The sequence below is a fragment of the Cetorhinus maximus genome, chromosome 3, assembly GCF_964194155.1.
Source record: "Cetorhinus maximus chromosome 3, sCetMax3.hap1.1, whole genome shotgun sequence".
NCBI lineage: Eukaryota > Metazoa > Chordata > Chondrichthyes > Lamniformes > Cetorhinidae > Cetorhinus > Cetorhinus maximus.
Window position 1 is genome coordinate 129,303,313 of NC_135881.1, and position 23,787 is coordinate 129,327,099.

The following is a 23,787-nucleotide window of genomic DNA, read 5'->3' on the forward strand; positions in this document are numbered from 1 at the left end:
ACCCCCCCCACCCCTCCCTCCACCCCAAGGATCTATCATTGGCCCCCTTCTACTTCTAATCTACATGCTGCCACTTCGCAGTATCATTCAAAAGTACCATATTAGTTTTCACTTCTATGCTGACAACATCCAGCTCTACGTCACCACCATCCCTCTTGATTCCTCCACTGTCGCTAAATTAGCAGAATGCTTGTCTGATATCCAGTAGTAGATGAGCTGAAATTTCCTCCAATTAAATATAAGGAAAACTGAAGCCATTGTTTGTGGTCCCAGTTCCAAGCTTAATACCATAAGTAGGCCATTCAGCCCATCGTGTCTGCTCTGCCATTCAATGAGATCGTGGCTGATCTGATAATCCTCAACTCCACTTCCCTGCCTTTTCCCCATAACCTTTGATTCCCTTACTGATTAAAAATCTATTTCAGCCTTGAATATACTTAACGACCCTGCCTCTACAGCCCTCTGTGGTAAAGAATTCCACAGATTGACTTCCCTCTGAGAGAAGAAATTCCTCCTCATCTCTGTTTTGAATGGGAGCCCTCTTACTCTGAGATTATGCCCTCTGGTCTTGGACAAAATGAGACAACCTCTCAGCATCTGCAAACTTGGCGATAGTACATTCACTTCCCTCATCCAAGTCATTAATATTTTTTGTAAATAATTGAGACCCCAGCACTGATCCCTGTGGCACTGCACAAGTTCCAGGTTGCCAACCCGAAAATGCCCCCCTTATCCCAACTCTCTGTCTTCTATTAATTAGCCAATCTCTTATCCATGCTAATATACTACCCCCAACACCATGGGCTCTTATCTTATTAAGTAGCCTTATGTGCGGTACCTTATCAAACGCCTTTTGGAAATCCAAATATGTTACATCTACTGGTTTTCCTTCATCTATCCTGCTTGTTCCCTCCTCAAAGAATTCTAATAGATTTGTCAGGCATGATTTCCCCTTCTTGAAGCCATGCTGACTCTGATTAGAATATGTATTTCTAAATGCTCTGCTATTACATCCTTTTTAATAGACTCCAACATTTTCCCAATGACAGCTGTTAAGCTAACTGGCCTATAGTTATCTGTTTTTTTGTCTCCCTCCCTTTTTGAATAAAGGTGTTACACTGGCCGCTCTCCAATCCTCTGGGACTTTTCCAAAACCTAAGAACTCTTGGAAGATTACTACCAGTGCATCTACTATCTCTGTAGCTACTTCCTTTACTATCCTAGGATGCAGCCCATCAGGTCCAGGGGACTTATTGGCCTTTAGCCCCATTAGTTTCCCTAGTACTTTTTCTCTAGTGATAGTTATTGTATTTATTTCCAACGCCCCCCCACCTTTTGCCCCGTGATTATTTAGCATTTTTGGAATGCTATTAGTATCTTATAGTCTGAAGACTGAAGCAAAGTATTTATTCAACTCCTCTGCCATTTCCTGGTTCCCTATTACTATTTCCCCAGCTTCATTCTCTAAGGGGCCTATGTTCATTTTGGCCCCTCTCTTCCTTTTTATATATTTAAAGAAGCTATTGTCCATTTTTATATTACTTGCTAGTTTACCCTCAAAGTTTGTTTTCTCCCTTTTTTTGGTCATCTTTTGTTGGTTTTTAAAACTTTCCCAATCTTCTGGCTTACCACTAAACTTTGCCACATTGTATGTTTTTTGTTTCAATTTGATTCTGTCCTTAACTTCCTTAGTTAACCATGGTTGGTTTATCCCCTTCCTTGAATCCTTCTTCCTCACTGGGATATATCTTTGTTGAGAGTCATGAACTATTTGTATTTGCTTAAACATCTGCCATTGTTCATCAACAACTTTTCTGCTAAACTGCTTTGCCAGTCCACTCCAGCCAGCTCTGTCCTCATTCCATTGTAATTACCCTTAATTAAGTTTAGAACAGCTGTTTCCAACCCAAGTTGCTCACTCTCAAATTGAATGCTAAATTCTACCATATTATGGTCACTGTTTCCTCAGGGATCCTTTACTCTGAGATCATTTATTAAACCTGCCCCATCACACATTACCAGATCCAAAATAGCCTGATCCCTGGTTAGATTCACAACGTATTGTTCTAAGAAACTGTCTATGGCCTGAATTTTTCCCACGTTGGGCAGGCTCGGCAGGAACGGGCGGGGGCGGTCGGGGAGCCAACCGCTTCCCGCGGTCGGCTCCGCACCGCGATTTCATGTGGGTGGGCTAATTAAGGCCCTCCTTGTCTGTGCAGGTAGTAGGAGGAGGGAGAGCGGGCCTGGCGTGCAGTTCACTCATGCACGTGAAAGAGCGCTTCAATCTCCCTGAGGCACAAAGCTGCCTCAGGGAGATTGAAGTGCTTTTTGAAAAAATTATTAAAGACAATAAAAATTTAATGAAACATGTCCCCTCATGGATGAGGCTTTCTAAAAAATGTAAAGGCCACTTGTTGTTGTATTAGCGCACAATATAATGTGGACAAAAATAAAATTGATTTAACTCTTAAAATGGCTGACAGTTATCTATGTTACCGCTTCAGGGGTTGATTTGTGTCTTCACTTTCATGGTCAAAAACTAGAATGGATTTAGTGTTCTTTCCCCATGTGTTGCTCAAAGTACCCCCTTTCTGAATCCTTTTGCTACTACAGTAAGCTGAAGTGTTTGAACGCTGTTACAACCAGTTGAGGAGGGATAGACTGGCTTTCCTCCTGTCCCACTCCCTGTTTGGTTATAGTAGAGGTTTTGAATTTTAAGAGGATGCTATACTGCCAATCCAATAAGTACTTGACTGTGTGGAGTGTGTAAGAATTAAGCCAGATGGCAGTCTTGAATTAAACTTATAGTGGAGAATTTTCTCCCTGTCGGGTGGGGCTGAGCGGGACCAGGCGGGCGCACAGCCGATCGCTGCCCGTGATCGGCTGCGCGCAGCCATTTTACCTGGGCAGGTCAATTAAGGCCTACCCAGTGTAACGCACACCCGGAAGCACTGAGCACACCCTGTGCGGGTGGGGGTAGGAGGCTGAGTCTGGGCCTGTGGTCTTTCGCGCATGTGCACGAAAGAGCACAGAAATCTCCGTGAAGCATGGAGCTGCCTCAGGGAGTTTAATTTCATTATGGAAAATTTAAATAAAGAGAAAAAAGAAATTCAGACACATGAGCTGGGATATGTCAATGAGTTTTATTAAAACATTAATTTGATTTATAAATCCTTCATGAAACCTCATCCCACCCGTAGATGAGGTTTCATGATAAATGCGAAGGCCACCTGGGCTCTTCGCCTGCCCGCCAACCTTAAGGTTGGACGAGCAGCTCCATTAATTATTTGAATTAGTTTTAAAATGGCCTTAATAGGCCTTTGACAGTTCGGCCTGTGCGCAGCCGACTCCAGTGCGCACCCACCGAACTGAAGATCGGAATGACGGGCGGTGACGTCGGACGCACGCGCAACGTCATCATGTGTCATTTTACGTGTCAGCAAGTGGGGCCCGCCCCCGCATGTTGCCCAGAAGATTCAGGCCATAAAGGGATTGCTAAAACCCACCAGGTAAAAATATTAAAAATGTACAATTACGTCCTACTTCCAACTAACTCACACAGACACACACCCAAACCCCAAGCATGCAGAAAAATACAACTTTACAGTGTATCAGAGGTTAAACTTGCAGACTTTCTTCAAAAAGTAAATCAATGAAGGTTCACTGATTGCATTGGTTCTTCAGCTACTAACTTCATATTTCAGCTTTGTTAATTGTTGGGATTTGAACCCATGTACCCAAAGCATTAGCTTGGGTCTCTTGATTACTAGCCTAGTCACTACATCACCAATTCATCTTTAAGTATGTCTCTTTGCGCTCAGTAACTATCACTGGTGTCTGACCAGAGCTCTGGAGGTTTAAACACGTCCTCCTCCAAATTTTACTCTAAACTTCTCGTTGCTTTTTGGATTGCTTCTCTGCAGTGATTGAAATGCTAAGTATTGAGTCCACTAATGTTGCTAGATCTCTATCAACTTCACCTTTAATAGTTTCAACACTATTCACTTATAATGCACAGTTTTTCTTCCCTTATATACTGTTTTACACTTGTCCATATTAAATTTGCCACTCTTCTCCATATTCAAATATTTTCTCTAATTCATTTTTATTTCCCTGTCACCTTAGATTCAATGCCCACCCTAGATTGAAATTATTTGTAAATGATCTAATTTTCATTTACCTCAATTCAGCAGTCAAATCTTCTCATGGCACATTTGCCACCAGTGGAGGACAGGGCAGAACTTTTGCCTGCACCCTGGCCCATCCATGACCCCGATCCAATTTCCTAGCTCTGGGACTCTGGGCATATCAATTACATGGGCTAGGCTCACAATGAGATCTGCACAACAAATGGGAGCCCACTGCTGCTGGTCAGCAAAATTCAATGGAGCTGCAGTGGACCCTCAAGAAGGGGAGGACATCTTAAAAGGGACAAAAGTGTCTCAAAAAACATGTTTTAAATTTAATAAGAGGCTCTCACAGAGCAATCAGCCCTCTAGCTGCTGGCAAAGTGTTTTAAGAAAAGGAAAGATGCCCACTACAAAGATTATTTATTTCCAAGACAGCGTATCAATAATCTTTCTTCCCAAAGGCAATCCCACAATGGAACAAACTGCCAAAGGAAATAGTCACAGCCCCATCACTGAAAATCTTCAAGACCTATCTCTGAATTATTTCTATTTATAAGTTTTCCATTATCAGGACTACTATATCAGCAGGCCATGTCTGGTTTAACTAGTGCTAACCGTATAAATGTTGGATGTTACTCTATGATGCCAACAAAACCAAAGCAGAAGCAGAAAGAACCAACAGTTTCCCACCACAGCATCTGGATGTTTTTTAAATGATTCCAAGGCCAGCATTTTCTGTTTGGTGTGTGGGGGCAGCCCCTGCATGCCAACTCGTAAAATGACGCGCAGTGATGTCGGGCATGCATTCTGACATCACCGCGGGTCATTCCGATCTTTCGTTCGGCGGGCGCGCACCGGAGTCAGCTGCGTGCCCACCGAACTGTCAAAGGCCTGTTAAGGCCACTTACAAACCAATTAACACTATTGACAGGGCTGCCTGTCCAACGTTAAGGTTGGCAGACAGGCGAAGAGCCCAGGCAGTCTTTGCATTTTTCATGAAACCTCATCCATGGGCGGTATGAGGTTTCATGAAGGTTTTAATAATTAAATAAAAATTTTCATGAAAATTCATAAACATGTCCCAGCTCATGTGACACTGTCTTTGAATGCTACAGTTAAGGAGGATTCAGTCCTGAGTCTTTAATATAAAATAGAAACACTTTTGGACTCAAAACAAGCCTGTGGGGATGGTAATTAAGACACTTAGCCAACTGACAGCATTTTTACGAGTTTTGGGTATTCTGAAGTTGCACAGAAACCTCTGAGCTTCAGGGCCCTGCCCGGTAAAAGGAGGCAGCAGCAAGCAGGCACTTAGTGTTAGCACCGCCCATCAGCCATCATGAGAGACAGCATGGTATGCCAGAGAGGGCGCAGCAGTGCGGGCATTGGCAATTGAAGGCAGGAGGGGGGAAAGGTGCCAGCAGTGCTGGGTGTGCCGCCATAGTCTCAATGGGGAAGGGGGAAAGACGGTGAATATCAGGCCCGGGAAACTGAGAGTGGCCACCTGCCATGGGTTCCATTTACTCAGGCTTCAGGACCTCCAATGAGGAGGAGCAGCCGAGAGGCAGGCAGATGTTGCCACAGGCACCGGTAGAGCAGCAGCCTCAGGGCCAAGCAGAGGACTTGCCTCAGGGTGGGGATGCAGGAGAGGGACACAGAGAGGTAAATGATCAGCCACCTGTGCACAGAAGAGGACACCACCAGAGAGGGTATACCATCCAAGACTCAGCCACTTTCAACTATCTGAGTGGAAGACTGCACCTCTCCAGGGATATCATCACTGATCTCTTCCAAGATGGAGGATGAGCTGTGATGCATGGGAGGTGGGGGCCACCCAATGCCAGGGGTGCTGATGGTCATCATGGTGCTGAACTTATACAACTCTGGATCTTCCCAGAGAGTCCTGGAGAAATATGTGGGATCTTGCGGTCTGTGGTCCATCGATGCACCAAGGTGATGACTGATGCCCTGTTCATGAGGGCCAGCAAATGTGTATGTTTCACATCAATTCAGATAGTCAAGCTGGATTTCCACAAGTGCAAGGTGTGCTCAGCTGCACTCATGTTGCCATTAAGGCTCCCACAGACCAGCCAGCAGCCTTCATCAACAGGAAGGGCTTCCATTCCAGCTAAATCCAACTAGTCTGTGACCACTGCAAACTGATCTTCCAGATGTGTGTATGGTTCCCAGGATGCAGCATACATATTTTGGCAGTCCCAGATACAACAACGCATCTTCAAGGATGGATACTTAGCAACAAGGGCTACACACTGAGGACATAGCTGTGGGCAGACAACATTATTCCCTTTGTCCCTACACCCAACCAGTGAGATTCTCGCAAAGGGGACTCCGCTCTGGGTTGCATATTTGGCTATGTGGTAGTACTTTAGCCAAACCATCTCTTATGACCCTGATATTTTCTACCTCATAGAGTTGTTTGGATCCCCCTTCTTGCAAATTATGTATGGCCAGACCCATTCCTACTAATCACAAGTGTGTGGTGACACAGTATTTGGCTGTCAGGTACGCTCGTGTCAGACCTCTTAGGGTGCACAATTACCACCTTTGGGCGCCCAGGTCTGTACTGTGTCATCTGTGATTCAGTCTGACACATCTCCACTGTGGAGTGGGGCCAGATTGTGCCGGACTTCTCCCATCAACCATGTGCCATAGGCTGTGCACACACGGTCCCCGCGTGTCCAGGCCTGATGTAAGGATGCTGACACCTGGTTAATGGTGTGGGCGTGGTTGTGAGAGGAGCCCTCGGGCACACCATCCACCTGCCATATTCCCTCCAAAACTCCCTCAACCATTCCAGGGACACATTCTCCAGCCCTTTAGATTGACGCATGGGGGATCTAAGGTGGTACTGTCAGTTATTACACTTGGTACACATACAATATCAAAACATTTATCTCTAACATTTGGTGTATCGTCAGGAAGGGTCAGACATGTCTCTTTTTCTTTGTCCCCTTTACTCAGGGGATTCCAAGAGTCCATCTTGTCGTGCTGTTGTTTTACTCCCAAGTGTTCTGGGATACGTCTTAGGCATACTCATTTGTTAACAGTGATATTTAAGTGCTCCTGATCACAGCTGGCATCGTTCGAGCTCTTGTAGAACAAACCTGGCAGGGTCCCTGTTGGATCCTGTGTTCTGGTTTGTTGGGGCTAAAGGATCCGGGTTGCACGCTTGTTTTGGGATAACCTGCCATGTAGCTCTCCTGTTGTCTGATACTGTCTCTAATTTACCAGTGTTTAACAGTTCCACTAATGTATGCCTAGTATGTAGGATGACCTCCCCAGTCATCACAACAGGCTCGCTAACCTTTATAGACCATAAGAATGTCAGAAACAGGAGCAGGAGTAGGCCATTTGGCCCCTCAAGCCTGCCCCGCCATTCAATAAGATCATGACTGATCTGCCCAGGCCTAAACTCCTCTTTCATGCCAGCACTCTTAGCCCTCAACTCCCCAATATTTCAAAAATCTATGGACCTCTTCTTGAAATACTTTCAGTGATCTAGCCTCCACAAGTCTCTGGGGTAGAGAATTCCAGACATTCACTACCCTCTGAGAGAAGAAATTCCAATGCATCTCAGTTTTAAATGAGTGCCCCCTTATTGTGTAACTATGTCCCCTAGTTCGAGATTCCCCCACTAGTGGAAACATCTTCTCAACATCTACCCTGTCAAGCCCCCTCAGAATCTTCTAGGTTTCAGTAAGATTGCCCCTCAATCTTCTAAACGCTAATGAATAACTGCCTAGCCTGTTTAGCTGTTCTTGATAAGTCAACCCCTCCTTCCCAGGAATCAGCCTAGTGAATCTCTTTTGAATTGCCTCCAACGCCAGTACATCCTTTCTTAAATACAGGGACCAAAACTGTACACAGTACTCCAGTTGCAGCCTCATCAACACCCTGTACGGTTGTAACAGGCCTTCCCTATTTTTAAACACCAACCCCATAGCAATACAGGCCAAAATTCCATTTGCCTTCTTAATTACTTGCTGCACCTGCATGCTAACTTTTTGTGTTTCATGCATCCCTCTGTGCTGCACTTTTTTGGAGTCTCTCTCCAGTTAAATAATAATCTGCCTTTTGATTTTTCCTACCAAAGTGCATGACCTCACACTTTCCTACATTAAACTCCATCTGCCTAGTTTTTGCCCCCTCACCCAACCTATCTATATCCCCTTGCAGATTCCTCATGTCCTCATCACAACATGCCCTCCCACCTATTTTTGTATCATCAGCAAATTTGGATACATTACACTCTGCCCCCTCCTCCAAGTCATTAATATAGATAGTAAATAATTGAGGCCCCAGGACTGATCCTTGTGGCACTCCATTAGTTACGTCTTTCCAACCTGAAAAAGATTCATTCATCCCGACTCTTTGTCTTCTGTGTGTTAACCAATCCTCAATCCATGCTAATACATTACCTCCAATACTGTGAGCTGCTATCTTGTGCAATAATCTTTTATGTGGCACCTTGTCGAATGCCTTCTGGAAATCCAAATACACTACGTCTACTGGCTCCCCTTTATCAACTCTGCTTGTTATATCCTCAAAGAACTCTAGCAAATTTGTCAATCATTATTTCCCTTTCACTAAACCGTGTTGACTCTGTCTGATTGCATTAAGCTTTTCTAAATGTACTGCTATTTCTTCCTTAATAATGGACTCTAGCATTTTCCCAATGACATGTTAGGCTGACTGGCCTATAGTTTCCTGCTTTTTGTCTCCCTCCCTCCTTGAACAGGGGTGTCACATTAGCGGTTTTCCAATCTGCTGGGACCCTCCCGGAATCCAGTGAGTCCTGGAATATTTCGACCAAAGCCTCCACTATCTCTGCAGCCACTTCCTTTAAAATCCTTGGATGCATGCCATCAGGTCCTGGTGACTTGTTTGCCTTTAGTCCCATTAGTTTGTCCAATACTTTGTCCCTCGTGATAGAGACTGTTACAATATCTCCCCTCCCATTAGTTCCTTGCTTATCTGATATCTTTGGGATGTTTATAGTGTCCTCCACCGTGAAGACCGATGCAAAATATTGGTTTAAATTATCTGCCATTCCCTGTTCCCCGTTATCAATTCTCCAGTCGCATCCTCCAAGGTCCCACGCTCACTTTAGCCACTCTCCTTTTAATATACGCATAGAAGCTCCTGCTGTTTATTTTTATATTTCTTGCCAATTTACTTTCATAATCAGTTTTCGCCCTCTTTATTAGCTTTTAAGTCATCCGCTGCTGGTTCCTAAAACATTCCCAATCCTCTGGCCTACCACTAGTTTTCACCACTTTATATGCCTTAGTTTTTGATTGGATACTCTCCTTGACCACCTTTGTTAACCATGGGTGGTTCATCCTTCTCATCGAGTCCTTCTTTTTGACCAGGATAAATTTTTGCTGAGCGTTATGAAATATCTGTTTAAACGTCTACCACTGCTCAGCAACTGACCGTCCCCTTAGCCTATTTTCCCAGCCTGCTTTAGACAACTCTTTCTTCATACCTCTGTAATTATCCTTAATTAAATTGAGGATGCTGATTTGAGACCCAAGTTGCTCACTCTCAAACTGAATTTGAAATTCTACCATGTTGTGATCGCTACCCGCTGGAGGATCCTTAACTATGATATCTCTTATTAATCCCACCTCATGAAACATTACTAGATCTAAAGTAACCTGTTCCCAGGTAGGTTCTGCAGCATGTTACTCTAAGAAACAATCCGCGATGCACTCTACAAATTCATCTTCCATGTTACCCCTGCCAATCTGATTTGCCCAGTCAATATGCAGATTAAAATCACCCATGATTACTGTAGCGCCCTTCTTACATGTCTCCATTATTTCCCAATTTAAGCTTTGTCCTAAAGTGAGGCAATTCTTTAGGGCCTATAGACGACTCCCATCCGTGGCTTCTTGCCCTTGCTATTCCTTATTTCCACCCAAACTGATTCCACATCACGATCTATTGCACCTATATCACTACTCATCACCGCAATGATATCTTCTCTTATCAACAAAGCTACCCAACCTCCTTTTCCTTTATGTCTATTTTTCCGGAATGTTGAACACCCTTGAATATTGAGTCTCCAGTCTTGGTCACCCTGCAACCATGTCTCTGTGGTAGCTGTCAAATTATATTCATTTATTTCTATTTGTGCCATCAATTCATCTATCTTAAAAATGTTATGTGCATTCAGATAAAGAGCTTTCAATTTTGACTTTTTTACCATTATTACTCATTCTGGTTCTAATTTCTGCTGCACTCTTCTGCTTATATTTTCTGCCCCTTCTTGTCACACTTGATTATCTTTCGCCTCTTCACTACACTGCACCTCTGCTCTCTCGTTTTTTTTATGATCTTTTAAACTTCCCTTCAATTGAACCCTCCCCACCACCCCCCCCAACCAATTAGTTTAAAGTCCTATCTACAACCCTAGTTATACGATTCCCCAGTACACTGGTCCCAGCATGGCTCAAATGAAGCCCGTCCCAATGGGTCAGCTTCCTCCTTCTCCAGTACTGATGCCAATGCCCCATGAATCGGAACCCACTTCTCCCACACCAATCTTTGAGCCATGCATTTACCTCTCTGACTTCAGGTAGCACAATCGATTGTGGCTACACACCGGGGAATTCCGGTGTCAACAGGCTATTGCTTCGCAGAGGTTTTTTTAAATCTTTGATATTTGCAAACAACACCCTTCTTTAACAATGACAACTCAGATGTAATTTTAGCAGTTCATTTTTAACTCATCTGTTTTGAAAAGTTCAAGTTGGATTTCTGCCAAACTTCTTCAAAACTCCAGGCTTATCTTTATATTTTGAGAGCAAACTGGGCTTCACAATTCTACACTCATATAGTTTGATTTTTTTTTAAAACAGAAACTTACAGCAATTTAAATTAACGTCATATGTTTCTGAAACCTTTAGCTTATAGGCAGTGTATTTTCTTTTGCCATATTCTTAGGCACCTTCACCTTTGTTTTGTGTCACGCCTATGACCACTGACCAATTGGATAGGGCATTTCCCAAACCTTCCTTGATCAATCTCTTAAATCTATTGTATCTACCTACTGAGTATAAACATCCCATTGGTAACTAAATTATTCATTTGTTGCCAAATCTGGTGGGGTGCTTTAGATCTTACTTGGACTTGTATGTCCTCTGGTGGAGTGAGTGGATATTAATTATTTCCTCAAATTTGTTCTGGAAGTCAGTATTGGCATGGTTTTATCTAGGGATATGTAGATCCCTAGTCATCATTTGTCTCTCGACTGGGGTAAAAGGGACATACTTTACTATTGTTCGGGTGTTCCACTGGCCCTTTTAACTCTGTCTCAGGTGGAGCTGAGGGAGCCACGACATTATATTCCGGTGGCTGCTCCCTGTCCCAGTCACCGTCCTGGCTATCACATTCGGCAACCTCTTTTCTCAGCCCTCCCCAGTCAATGTCGTCAGTACTGACTGTGATTGTAAGTCTCGGTCCTGGCACCTGTATCACGTTTACTTTATTTTATTTTTCCTCAATTTGATTTTTTATGCGTTTACTGAGTCCTAAGTAGCTTTTGAAAACTATAATCTTATCTTTCTCTTCCTTATCCTGAGCATCTCATCATCCATTCTGTTTAGCTGGGGGCTCCTCCAGATCCCATCCTTTCTTTCTCAATTTCCCTATTAGTTTCTTATTTCTATCTGTTAAAAATTTAGTTATCAACCCTTCTGGTCCCCACTCATTATCAATTATCCCAGACATGTTATATGGTACCGCCTCTGGCCTGCGCTTCGGTGGTGCTGACCTGCCTGTCTCCTAGTGCAGCTCCACCTAGCCTAATGCCTAGGAACAGTTCTGACATTCCTGTCTCCTGGTGCGGCCCTACCTGGCCCATCACCTAGGAACGGTTCTGACCTACCTGTCTCTTGGTGCGGCTCTATCTGGCCCGTTGCCAAAGGATGGTTCTGACCTACCTGTCTCTTGGTGCGGCCCTACCTGGCCCATCACCTAGGAACGGTTCTGACCTACCTGTCTCTTGGTGCGGCTTTATCTGGCCCGTTACCAAAGGATGGTTCTGACCTACCTATCTCTTGGTGCGGCCCTACCTGGCCCATCACCTAGGAACGGTTCTGACCTACCTGTCTCTTGGTGCGGCTTTATCTGGCCCATCGCCAAGGGATGGTTCTGACCTATCTACTGGCAGCTCACAGCTAATAGTAACTCGCCTTTGGGCTGCATTCCGGCAGTTTTGATCTGCCTGCCTCCTGCAGCTCTACCGGCCTATTGCCAAGGGACGGTTCTGACCTGCGTACTGGCGGCTCGCAGCTGACTACACAGCTTTTACTTCCTCACCAGCCGACTCTTAGGTTCGGATCTCCGTAACTGTATCACATGATCGCCAGACTCCAACTGATCAATTCCTCAGTCGTTGGTGGAGACCCTGCTCGCAACGCCAATTGTTGTGGAGTATCTAAAAGACACTCGACATAGAGTTGACCATAGGTAGATTCAGCAGCAGTTCTTTATTTAGTACAAGTGTGCACACATGGGACGTGCTCTTTCAGAATGCTCGAAAAGACAATTTGAAGTTACACAGTTTCTGTCGGTTATATATACCATCTTTGGCATAACTCATCATCAACTTACAATGTTCTTATCTTGTAAGTCTCATTCATTAATTCTTAATTACAAATGAGTTTACAATATATACAGGGAATGGCCTGTTGCTCACATCCGCAGTTACAGAGGAATTTGTAAAACAATCACGGAATGACCTGACTGTTAGCACAAACCATGTTCCAAAACATGTACTTTGATTGTCTATCCTGATGTTTCACTGCAGTGCCTAGCATTCTGCATGCCTTGACCCTGAGGTCAAGCTATCAGTTTATTATAGTATAACTCATCGATCATTCATCAACTTCCTGGCATGGCCAGAAGGCCATAATCTTTCTAGTTTCTTTTTGCTGCCTTTTTACTGCAAACACCTTTTAAACTTATATCCACAACTTGACCAAGCCTGGGTAATCCCATGATGCATCCTGATATGCCTCTTGGGGCAGAAGAACAGAGAGCTTAATGACTGGAGGACAGCCGGCTACCTCTGAGGAAGAGGAGGAAGGGATCTCAGATGGTTCACCGTTACATCATTCCCCTGCACCATCCCCGAGGGCAGAGTAACTGACCTCTGTATCTGGGGCTCCTTTCTGGGCGCTGCTGGTGTAGACAGAGGCTCCTTAGGCCACTGCTAGTGACACCAGCAATTCAAGTAGACAGAGGAGGGCCCTGTACACTCAGCATGCTGGAGTCCTCCAGACCTCAGTTAGCCATAAGATGAATCACCCCAACCACAGGGCAGCAAGATCAGCAGCCTGTCTCCAACATAATTGAAAGCAGAGGAGAAGCACCATAAAGGAAGAGCACCGAGTTGCACTTGGGGTTCACATCTGAGGACAGTGTTAAAGTGTGAAGCTTCGCATTTCTTGTTCCATTTCTTATTCCATTTAATAAAGATCTCCATTAAATGCCTCCTGCTTGTAGCCTCTTTCAGAAGATCTTGCTGGAGTAGCAGTTACAGACAGGTGCCTATTATTGAGATACAACTATTCCTTGGACAGGATATGCTACTACCTGACCCCATTACCAGTGACTGGGTGGTTACTCTCTCTCCACCAAACTCACTGTCTCACATTGCCACTTTTTTTTCTTTCATTTATTGCATGTGGACATCGCTGGCTAGGCCAGCATTTATTGTCCACCCCTAATTGTCCTTGAGAAGGTGGTGGTAAGCTGCCTTCTTGAGCCCCTGCAGTCCACATGGTATAGGTACACCCACAGTGCATTTAGGGTGGGAGTTCCAGGATTTTGACCCAGCGACAATGAAGGAACAGAGATATATTTCCAAGTCAGGATGATGAGTTTCTTGGAGAGGAACTTCCAGATGGTGGTATTCGCATGTATCTGCTGCCCTTGTCCTTCTAGATGGTAGTGGTCATGGGTTTGGAAGGTGCTGCCTAAGGAGTTTCTAGTTTCCAAAGAGCATCTTATAGCACTGCTGTCATTGTACATCTGTGGTGGAGGGAGTGAATGTTTGTGGAAGGGGTGCCAGTCAAGCAGGCTGCTTTGTCCTGGATGGTGTCAAGCTTCTTGCGTGTTGTTGGAGCTGCACTCATCCAGGCAAGTGGAGAATATTCTATCACGCTTCTGACTTGTGCCTTGTGGATGTGGACAGGCCTTGGGGAATGAGGAAGTGAGTTACTCACCGTAGGATTCCCAGATTCTGACCTGCTCTTCTGACCACAATATTTATATGGCTAGTCCAGCCAGTTTCTGCTCAATGGTAGCCCCCAGGGTGCTGAGAGTGGGGAATTCAGCAATGGTAATGTCATTGAAAGTCAAGGGGCGATGGTTAGGATCGCTCTTGTTGGAGATGGTTATTGCCTGGCACTTGTGTGACACAAATGTTACTTGCCACTTCTCAGCCCAAACCGGGATATTGCGAACATCCCCACTGCTGACCTCATGATGGAAGCCTCAAGGGAAAAGAGATATGGAGTACTCACCTTCCCAAGGTGAGGTGAGAGTGACTGTCCTTGACATCAAGGCTGCATTTGACCGAGTGTGGCATCAAGGAGCCCTACAAAACTGGAGTCAATGGGAATCAGGGGGAAAACTCTCCACTGGTTGGAGTCATACCTAGCACAAAGGAAGATAGTTGTGGTTGTTAGAGGTCAGTCATGTCAGCTCCAGGACATCACTGCAGGAGTTCCTCAGGGTAGTGTCCTCGGCCCAACCATCTTCAGCTGCTTCATCAATGACCTTCCTTCAATCATAAGGTCAGAAGTGGGGATGTTTGCTGATGATTGCACGGGGTTCTGCACCATTCGTGACTCCTCAGATACTGAAACAGTCCATGTCCAAATACAGCAAGACTTGGACAATATCCAGGCTTGGGCTGACAGGTGGCAAGTAACATTTGCGCCACTCAAATGTCAGGCAATGACCATCTCCAACAAGAGACAATCCAACCATCACCCCTTGATGTTCACTGGCATTACCATCACTGAATCCCCCACTATCAACATCCTGGGGGTTACCATTGACCAGAAATTGAACTGGACTAGCCATATAAATACTGTGGCTACAAGAGCAGGCCAAAGGCTAGGAATCGTGCGTCGAGTAACACACCTCCTGATTCTCCAAAGCCTGTCCACCATTTACAAGGCATAAGTCAGGAGTGTGATGGAATACTCCCCACTTGCCTGGATGAGTGCAGTTCCCACAGCATTCAAGAAGCTTGACACTGTCCATGACAAAGCAGCCCGCTTGATTGGCACCACGTCCACAAACATTCCCTCCCTCCACCACTGACGCACAGTCGCAGCAGTGTATACCATCTACAAGATGCACTGCAGGAATTCACCAAGGCTCCTTAGACAGCACCTTCCAAACTCACGACCACTACCACCTAGAAGGACAAGGGCAGCAGATAGATCGGAACGCTACCACCTGGAAGTTCCCCTCCAAGTCACTCACCATCCTGATTTTGAAATATATCACTGTTCCTTCACTGTCGCTGGGTCAAAATCCTGGAACACCCTTCTTAACAGCACTGTGGGTGTACCTACACCACATGGATAGCAGCGGTTCAAGAAGGCAGCTCACCACCACCTTCTCAAGGGCAACTAGGGGTGAGCAATAAATGCTGGCCCAGCCAGTGAAGCCCACATCCCGTGAATGAATTAAAAAAACCAAATAAGATCATTGACACACTTGTGGCACTGAAGCCAGGTTCTGGCATGGGGGAGTTGGGGGAGACCCCATGGCTGCTGACGTCCTCTGTCTAGGCTTGCTTGGTCAATCAAGCCGGTTTCAACCTCCCTTCCTCGGGAAGAGGACCACCTGCCATGCCCTTGCAGACTGGAAGAGAGCCGGCAGGGAAGCATCACTAAATCATGGGCCACCAGTTACCTCCCTTCTGCCATTTTCTCAACCAATTTTCCTACCTTCTGCAGATGTCCTGACAGTCCCCATGGTATTGAGTGCTGGCAACCCTTTAAACTTGCTGCCAGCTTCTGCCACGATGTAAACTCATGCCGCCTCTCTTCCCATCTCTGCTGCCTTTGCAGTTGGCCCCTGCATCTGCTGACTCTTAATTGACCAGCCACTGGAAGATCGCATGCCACCAGTTAATTCTCACCCATAAGCAGCAGCTCCCACTTCTGGACCTGGGACCTAGCCAGAAAATCCTGCCCAGAGACTGGCTGTCGGGTGGGCCACTGCCAGGCAGTAGAGAGGATGGAGAGATATTGGTTTGACAGGACAAATCAGATGGTGGTCTTGAAGAGCTCAGGGGAGATCAGAGCATTACTAAGTGAGATGAGATATCAACATATGGGTTGGGGTGTCTGGCACGTCAGAGCATGGTCTGGGTATCAGCATGAGCCATTTGGGGGTGTTTGAAATATGTGTCGGTGGCAGGAGATTGGTGCATGTGTTAACTGAGGGAGACCGGAACTTGAGTTGGCTGTAGGAGATTGGAGCATGAATTGGGTGGGGAGAGATCGGAGTTTGGGCTGTCTGGGTATTTGGAGCATGGACTGGGGGAAATATGGGAGCACAGGTCGGGGAACAAATTTGCTTGGGAGGCTACGTTGGAAATTTAAGTATAAATAGAACTGAAATGTCAGCATTTCATAAGAGCATAAGAACATAAGAACTAGGAGCAAGAGTAGGCAATTCAGCCCCTCGAGCCTGCCCCGCCATTCAATGCAATCATGGCTGATCTCATTTTGGCCTCAACTCCAATTTCCCGCCCTCTCCCCATAATCTTTCAACTCATTACTAATTAAAAATCTGTCTATCTCCTCCTTAAATTTATTTAGCGTCCCTGCATCCACTGCACTATGAGCTAGTGAATTCCACAGATTCACGACCCTTTGAGAAAAGTAATTCCTCCTCACCTCTGATTTAAATCTGCCACCCCTTAGCCTAAAACTATGGCCTCTCATTCTAGAATGCCCCACAAGGGGAAACATCCACTTCACATCTATTTTGTCTATCCCCTTTAGCATCTTATATACCTCAATTAGATCTCCTCTCATCATTCTAAACTCCAGCAAGTATAGGCCTAAACTGCTCAATCTCTCCTCATAAGACAAGCCCTGCATCTCTGGAATCAATCTAGTGAACCTCCTCTGAACTGCCTCCAATGCAACTACGTCCTTCCTCAAGTAAGAGGACCAAAACTGTGCACAGTACTCCAGGTGCGGTCTCACCAATGCCTTGTACAGTTGCAACAACACTTCACCATTTTTATACTCTCTTCCTTTCGCAATAAATGCCAAAATTCCATTTGCCTTCCTTATTACCTGCTGTACCTGCATACTAGCTTTCAGCGATTCATGCACGAGGCAACCCAGATCCCTCTGCACTGAAGCATTCTGAAATTTCTCTCCATTTAAATAATATGTCGCCTTTTTATTCTTGCGACCAAAATGGATAACCTCACACTTATCCACGTTAAACTCCATCTGCCAAATTTTGGCCCATTCACCTAACCTGTCCATATCCATTCGTAAATTTCTTATTTCTTTATTGCAACTTACTTTCCCACCTATTTTGCAAATCTGAAAATTTAGCTATAGTACCTTCTATCCCTGAATCCAAGTCATTAATATAGATTGTAAATATTTGGGGCCCAAGGACCGAACCCTGTGGCACACTACTAGTTACACCTTGCCATCCAGAAAAAGACCAATTTATCCCAACTCTCTGCTTTCTGTTGGTTAGCCAATCCTCTATCCAAGCTAATATATTACCCCTAACCCCGTGTGATCTTATCTTGTGTATTAATTTTTTGTGCGGCATCTTATCAAAAGCCTCCTGGAAGTCCAGATATATTACATCTACAGGATCCCCATTATCCACTTTGCTTGTCACGACTTCAAAGAACTCTAGCAAATTAGTCAAACATGATTTACTCTACATTAAACCATGCTGACTCTGATGGATTGCATTTTGACTTTCCAAATGCCCCATTACTACTTCTCTGATAATGGATTCCAACAATTTCCCAACGACAGACGTTAAACTAACTGGTCTATAATTTCCTGCTTTCTGCCTCCCCTCTTTTTGAATAAGGGTGTTATATTAGCATTTTTCCAATCCACTGGAACTTTTCCAGAATCCAGGGAATTTTGGAATATTATAGCCTATGCATCCGCTATCTCTGCTGCCACTTCCTTTAAGACCCTGGGATGTAGGCCATCAGGCCCTGGAGACTTGTCACCCTTTAATCCCAGTAGTTTGCTCAGTACTTTTTCTGTAGTGATGGCGATTGTTCTAAGCTCGTCCTTCTCTGAGCCCTCTGCACTACCTGTTACTATTGGGGCGGTATTAGTGTTCTCCACCGTGAAAACTGAGGCAAAATATTGATTAAACATCTCTGCCATTTCTGCATTCCCCACTATTAACTCCCCAGTCTCATCCTCCAAGGGACCAACATTCGCTTTAACTACTCTCTTTCCTTTTATATACTTGTAGAAGCTTTTGCTATCGGTTTTTACATTTTGCGCTAGTTTTCTTTCATAATTTACCTTTGCTCTTTTTATTATTTTTTCTGGCAACCCTTTGTTGATCTTTAAAAGTTTCCCAATTTCCAGCTTGCCACTGACCTTTGCAATTTGGTATGCCTTAGCTTTTGCCTTTATACTATCTTTAACTTCCTTGCTTAGCCATGGATGCTTTTTCCCCCTCTTACCATCTTTCTTCCTCTTTGGAATATATTTTACTTGGGAGGAATTGAATATCTCCTTAAATATCTGCCACTATTCATCAACTGTCCTGCCTTGTAGTCTTCCTGCCCAGTCCACTAGGGCCAAATCTGCCCTTGTGCCTTTGTAAGTTACTTTTGTTTATCTCCAGAACACTAGTGTGGGACTCAAGTTTCTCGCTCTCAAACTGAACTTGAAATTCTAGCATGCTATGATCACTCTTCCCTAGAGGATCCTTTACTCTGAGATCATTAATTACTCCCATCTCATTACACAAAACCAAATCCAAAATAGCCTGCTCCCTGGTTGGTTCCACAATATATTGCTCCAAGAAACAATCTCTAATATACTCTGAACTCTCCCTCGAGTCTACCCTTGCCAATTTCATTAGTTCAGTCTATATGCATATTAAAATCACCCATGATTATTGCCGCACCTTTCTTACATGCTCCCACATTTATATTTTAGTTTATATTGTTTATATTATATTTATGAGCCAGAAAACCAGTGCTGAATGACTGGAAATGGTTCACAGACCTCAGTTTGGACACTTGCTTTACAACAAACTATACAAGCTGTTTATCTCATGTCACACTAAAGTGCTTTTATAACCACTTCATGCTGGGAAAGCCCAGTAAAAAAAATGCCATCCTCAGCATATCTGCCCAATTTATTCTGTGCTTTTCAGCAGCTGCACTAAATCTGAATGACAGCAATTGGTGGCACTAATATTAGACTTCAAAGACTTCCTAAATCTAGGTACATATGAGGCAGATAAAGCACATGCCTACATCTGTTTTCCATAGGTTGTTTTTCCTGGAACACATCACCAGCCTGAAGCCAGAGGCCATAGCTTGAGAGGCACCACTCCATCGCCCGCTCTTACCACCTGGAAAGATTTGCAGGTTGATAATCAACCTGCTTGGCTGCATTATGAACATACCTTCCATGGCCATCAAGTCCTAGAGTGGGACTTGAACCTACAGCATCTGATTCAGGAGCAGGGATGCAACCCACTGTGTCACAAGGCCTCCAGCACACAAAGTCAATGCAGTTGAAATGATATGTAGAAAGATTTGCATGAAGTTACGGTCCTTAAGGGCAACAATCGATTTCCCTCTAATCAGTGTACTGTTTCAAATTTCTGTGTACTTAACCAACTTAATGTAGTTAAATTTTATTTTTTCTCTTTCGAGTTCTGACAAATAGAGACTGATGCATGTTGAAAGACAAAGAATTCAACATACTCTGACCTCTACCCCAAAAGGCAATCTTATTATAAAAATCAACATGCATTTAATCTCTTAATGCTCTTATCTTTATGTCTGAATTTTCTGTAACAAATTTAAATACCATAACAGGCTACCCTATAAGACCTAACCTAAATACCCTTATGTGTGGGATGGGTGGGGGGCAACTAAGGTTCAGATGCTTGACAAGAATGTTCTAGCACAACGATATTCTCTAACATAGTTTTGACTATATAGAGAGCACACTTTAATTTCAAAGCATTCCTTATACCCACTTTATATCCTCTCCTGCTGGTATAAATTTATACATTTATATTGTAAGCATAATTTTTGGAGATTATCGCACAGAGTAATATATTGCCTTTAATTTTTATTCCCATTTATATTTATGAAATGTTTCTTCTGTTACAGTGCTGGGCCCAAAGGAGACAACGTTTATGAATGGAGGTCGACTATCCTGGGACCCCCAGGTTCAGTGTATGAGGGTGGTGTCTTCTTCTTAGATATCACATTTTCACCTGACTACCCCTTCAAGCCACCCAAGGTGCGTATTCTTGAACAGCAAATTAAATCAAAAGCAAAAAACATTTGGCTGAACAGTGTAAACTGTATGGCAATGGGAAGTGTTTTGAACCAAGTAATGGCAGAATGTTTCTGAACTGATCTTACCATTCTAATTCTCTTAGACTTAACCTTCCACCAGCTTCTACCTAGCCAAGAATATTGGTACTGGAAATTTTTACCAAAGACACTCTTCATTCTTTCTCTCTCCTTTTTCTCTTTCAAACTCACCTCCTTCACTTCTGTTTCACACTCCTTTAAATGTAAGCTGTTAAACAACAAGCACGGAGAGAAGGAGGCTGAAGCAGTATGGGCAAACCACAGAGATAGCACAGGTTGTCTAAACTTCATAAAAAGCTGAAAGTGGTTATTGAACTTAAAAATGAAAAATGAAAACCTAACATTTGTATGGTTCTAGTGAGGGAGGAGTTTGTCATGTCAATCTATGAAGCTGGTGGGCCAAATTGAGAAGGCTGTTTAAAAAAAAGCATACAGGATCCTTGTTTTATAAATAGAGGCATAAAAAGCAAGGAAGTTATGCTAAATCTCTATAAATCACTTATTAGGCCTCCGTTGGAATATTGTGTCCAATTCTAGGCACCAAATCTTATAAAGGATGTGAGGGCCTTAGAGTGCTAAGAGATTTACTGGAATGATAGCAAGGATGAGGGACTTCAGTTTCATGGAAAGATTAAAGAAGCTGGGACTGTTCTCTTTAGAGAAGAGAAAGTTAGCAGGAAATTTAACAGAGATGTTCAAAATTATAAAGGATTTTGATAAATGAGTAAATAAGGAGAAACTGCTTCCAATTGCTGCCGGGTTTACTACAGCATTCAGATTTGGGATAACTGGCAAAAGACCTAGAGGTGAGATGAGAGTTTTTATTTACTCAATGCTTTTCTATGTAAGCTATGTGGTGGAGATGATGAGAACATGACTGAGTATCTGGAAAACTGGAGAAAAACATTGGAAGACAGGGGTATGAAGATTAATAAAGGCCCCCAATATAGGGACTGTCAGTTTAAACCTAGGGAAGAAGATCAGAAGGTGTGAAGATTATTGGTGAAGACTTGGAGAAAGTGAGTAGTTTCAAGAACCTAGGGGTCAGTGGTGGGAGAAGATGATAGTATGGAAATAGAAATTAAGGAACGGATTAGCTCTGGCTGGAGTAACTGGAAGAAGTACAGTTGGTTGTGAGATAGAAAAGTATGGTTGAAACTGAAAGGAATAATCTACAAGATAGTTGTGTGACTGGCTTTGTTATATAGTGCAGAAACTTGGGCAACATCAAGAAGAGAGGAACATCAACTGGATTCTGTCAGTGAAGATTGTGGGAGCATTGAAGGAATAGTCAAGAAGAGATTGAAAATGTATGGTCCTCTGTTGCAAGAGAGAGGAAATGTTGTGAGGCGAGTGATAGAGATAAGACTGCTCGGAAGCAGGAGAAGAGGAAACCTCAGATGAGATGGAAAGATTGTGCTGTCGGGAGACTTTAACGCAGCAGGATGAGAAGAGGAATGGGTCATTGACAGGACGGGATGGAAAAGGGTAATCACCCAGCATTGTGGTGACCCCAAGTAAAATGGGAGAAGCTGAAAGCAGAAGTGTTACTATGATCTTGAATGCACTGTCTAAAAGGGCGGTGGAAACAGATTTAATAGTAATTTTTGAAAGCAAATTGGATAAATACTTACATAGAAACATAGAAAATAGGATCAGGAGTAGGCCATTCGGCCCTTTTGAGCCTGCTCCGCCATTCATTATGATCATGGCTGATCATCCAACTCAATAGCCTGCTCCTGCTTTCTCCCCATACCCTTTGATCCCTTTCGCTCCAAGAGCTATATCTACTCCTTCTTGAAAGCATACAATACTTTGGTCTCAACTACTTTCTGTGGTAACGAATTCCACAGGCTCACCACTCTCTAGGTGAAGAAAGGGAAGAGAGTCGCAGGGATATGAGTAAAGAGCCATGGAGTGGGACTAATTGGATAAAAGGCAGGTCTGGCATGATGGACCAAATGGCCTCCTTTACTGCTGTGTGATGCCACGATTCTATGATTCTAGGTAGTCTCCCTGCAGCCTCCCCATTTCACCAACATTATTGAAGTTAAAATCAGAGCACATATTCTGGTTTTTCCAACTGCTCAATGGGCCTAGCCGTACATGACTTAACCCCACCAATCCTGCATACTTCTACAGCTAGAGAACCACTTGAAAGCATTTTGAGATCTTGTCTAATATAAATGCCTAAGATTGCAGTCACAAAGCTATTATTTTCAATCAATATAATTGTTTGAAAATTACAAAAACAGAAGGTGAAATTTCTCTTTTTAGATTTTAGATTAGGAGGTGTGACCCAAAACCTGGTAAATGTGAAAGGTGTGTTTTATGGATGATTTTAAAGGTAATATGGAAATGGAGAGGCAGAGGGGTATAGTGAGGGACTTCCAGAGAATGTTTGTAGAGGTGGGAGGTGTGGTAGGGTTGGAGGAAGTTACAGGGGTAGGGGAGAACTGGGGATGAAATTGTTAAGCTTGAGTCATTGGAGGATCAGTCAACATGAATCAACGAGGGCAAGGGGTAACGGATGAGTGGGACTTGGTACAGGATAAAATACAGACAGCAAAGTTCAAATTTGCAAATATTTAAACTTCATAAACCTTTAAAAATGCAGCATATGGAATCCTAGGTCTGTGTCCATATGCAGCAAGACCCAGACAATATCCAGGCTTGGGCTGATAAGTGGCAAATAACATTCACGTCACACAGATGCCAGGCAATGACTGTCTCCAACATTTCCCCATGACATTCAATGGCATTACCACCGCTGAATACCCCATTATCAACATCCTGCGGGGGTTGCCATTGACCAGAAACTGAACTGGATCAGCCATATAAATACTGTAGCTACAAGAGCAGGTCAGAGGCTGGGAACTTTGCAGCAAGTAACTCACCTCCTGAGACCCGAAAGCCTGTCCACCATCTATAAAGCACAAGTCAGGAGTGTGATGGAATACTTTCCACTTGCCTGGATGTGTGCAGCTCCAACAATACTCAAGAAGCTCGACACCA

General features: G+C 43.9%; 1 protein-coding gene across 1 annotated transcript in view; it reads left to right on the top strand.

The window, feature by feature from the left end:
- Window positions 1–23,787, top strand: part of LOC144678899 (ubiquitin-conjugating enzyme E2 E2) — a 404,663-nt gene that overhangs the window by 325,883 nt on the left and 54,993 nt on the right. Inside the window, exon 4 of the mRNA XM_078538958.1 lies at window positions 20,563–20,695. Within this exon, the coding sequence (XP_078395084.1) occupies window positions 20,563–20,695 (133 nt within the window). The remainder of the gene's footprint in view (window positions 1–20,562; window positions 20,696–23,787) is intronic.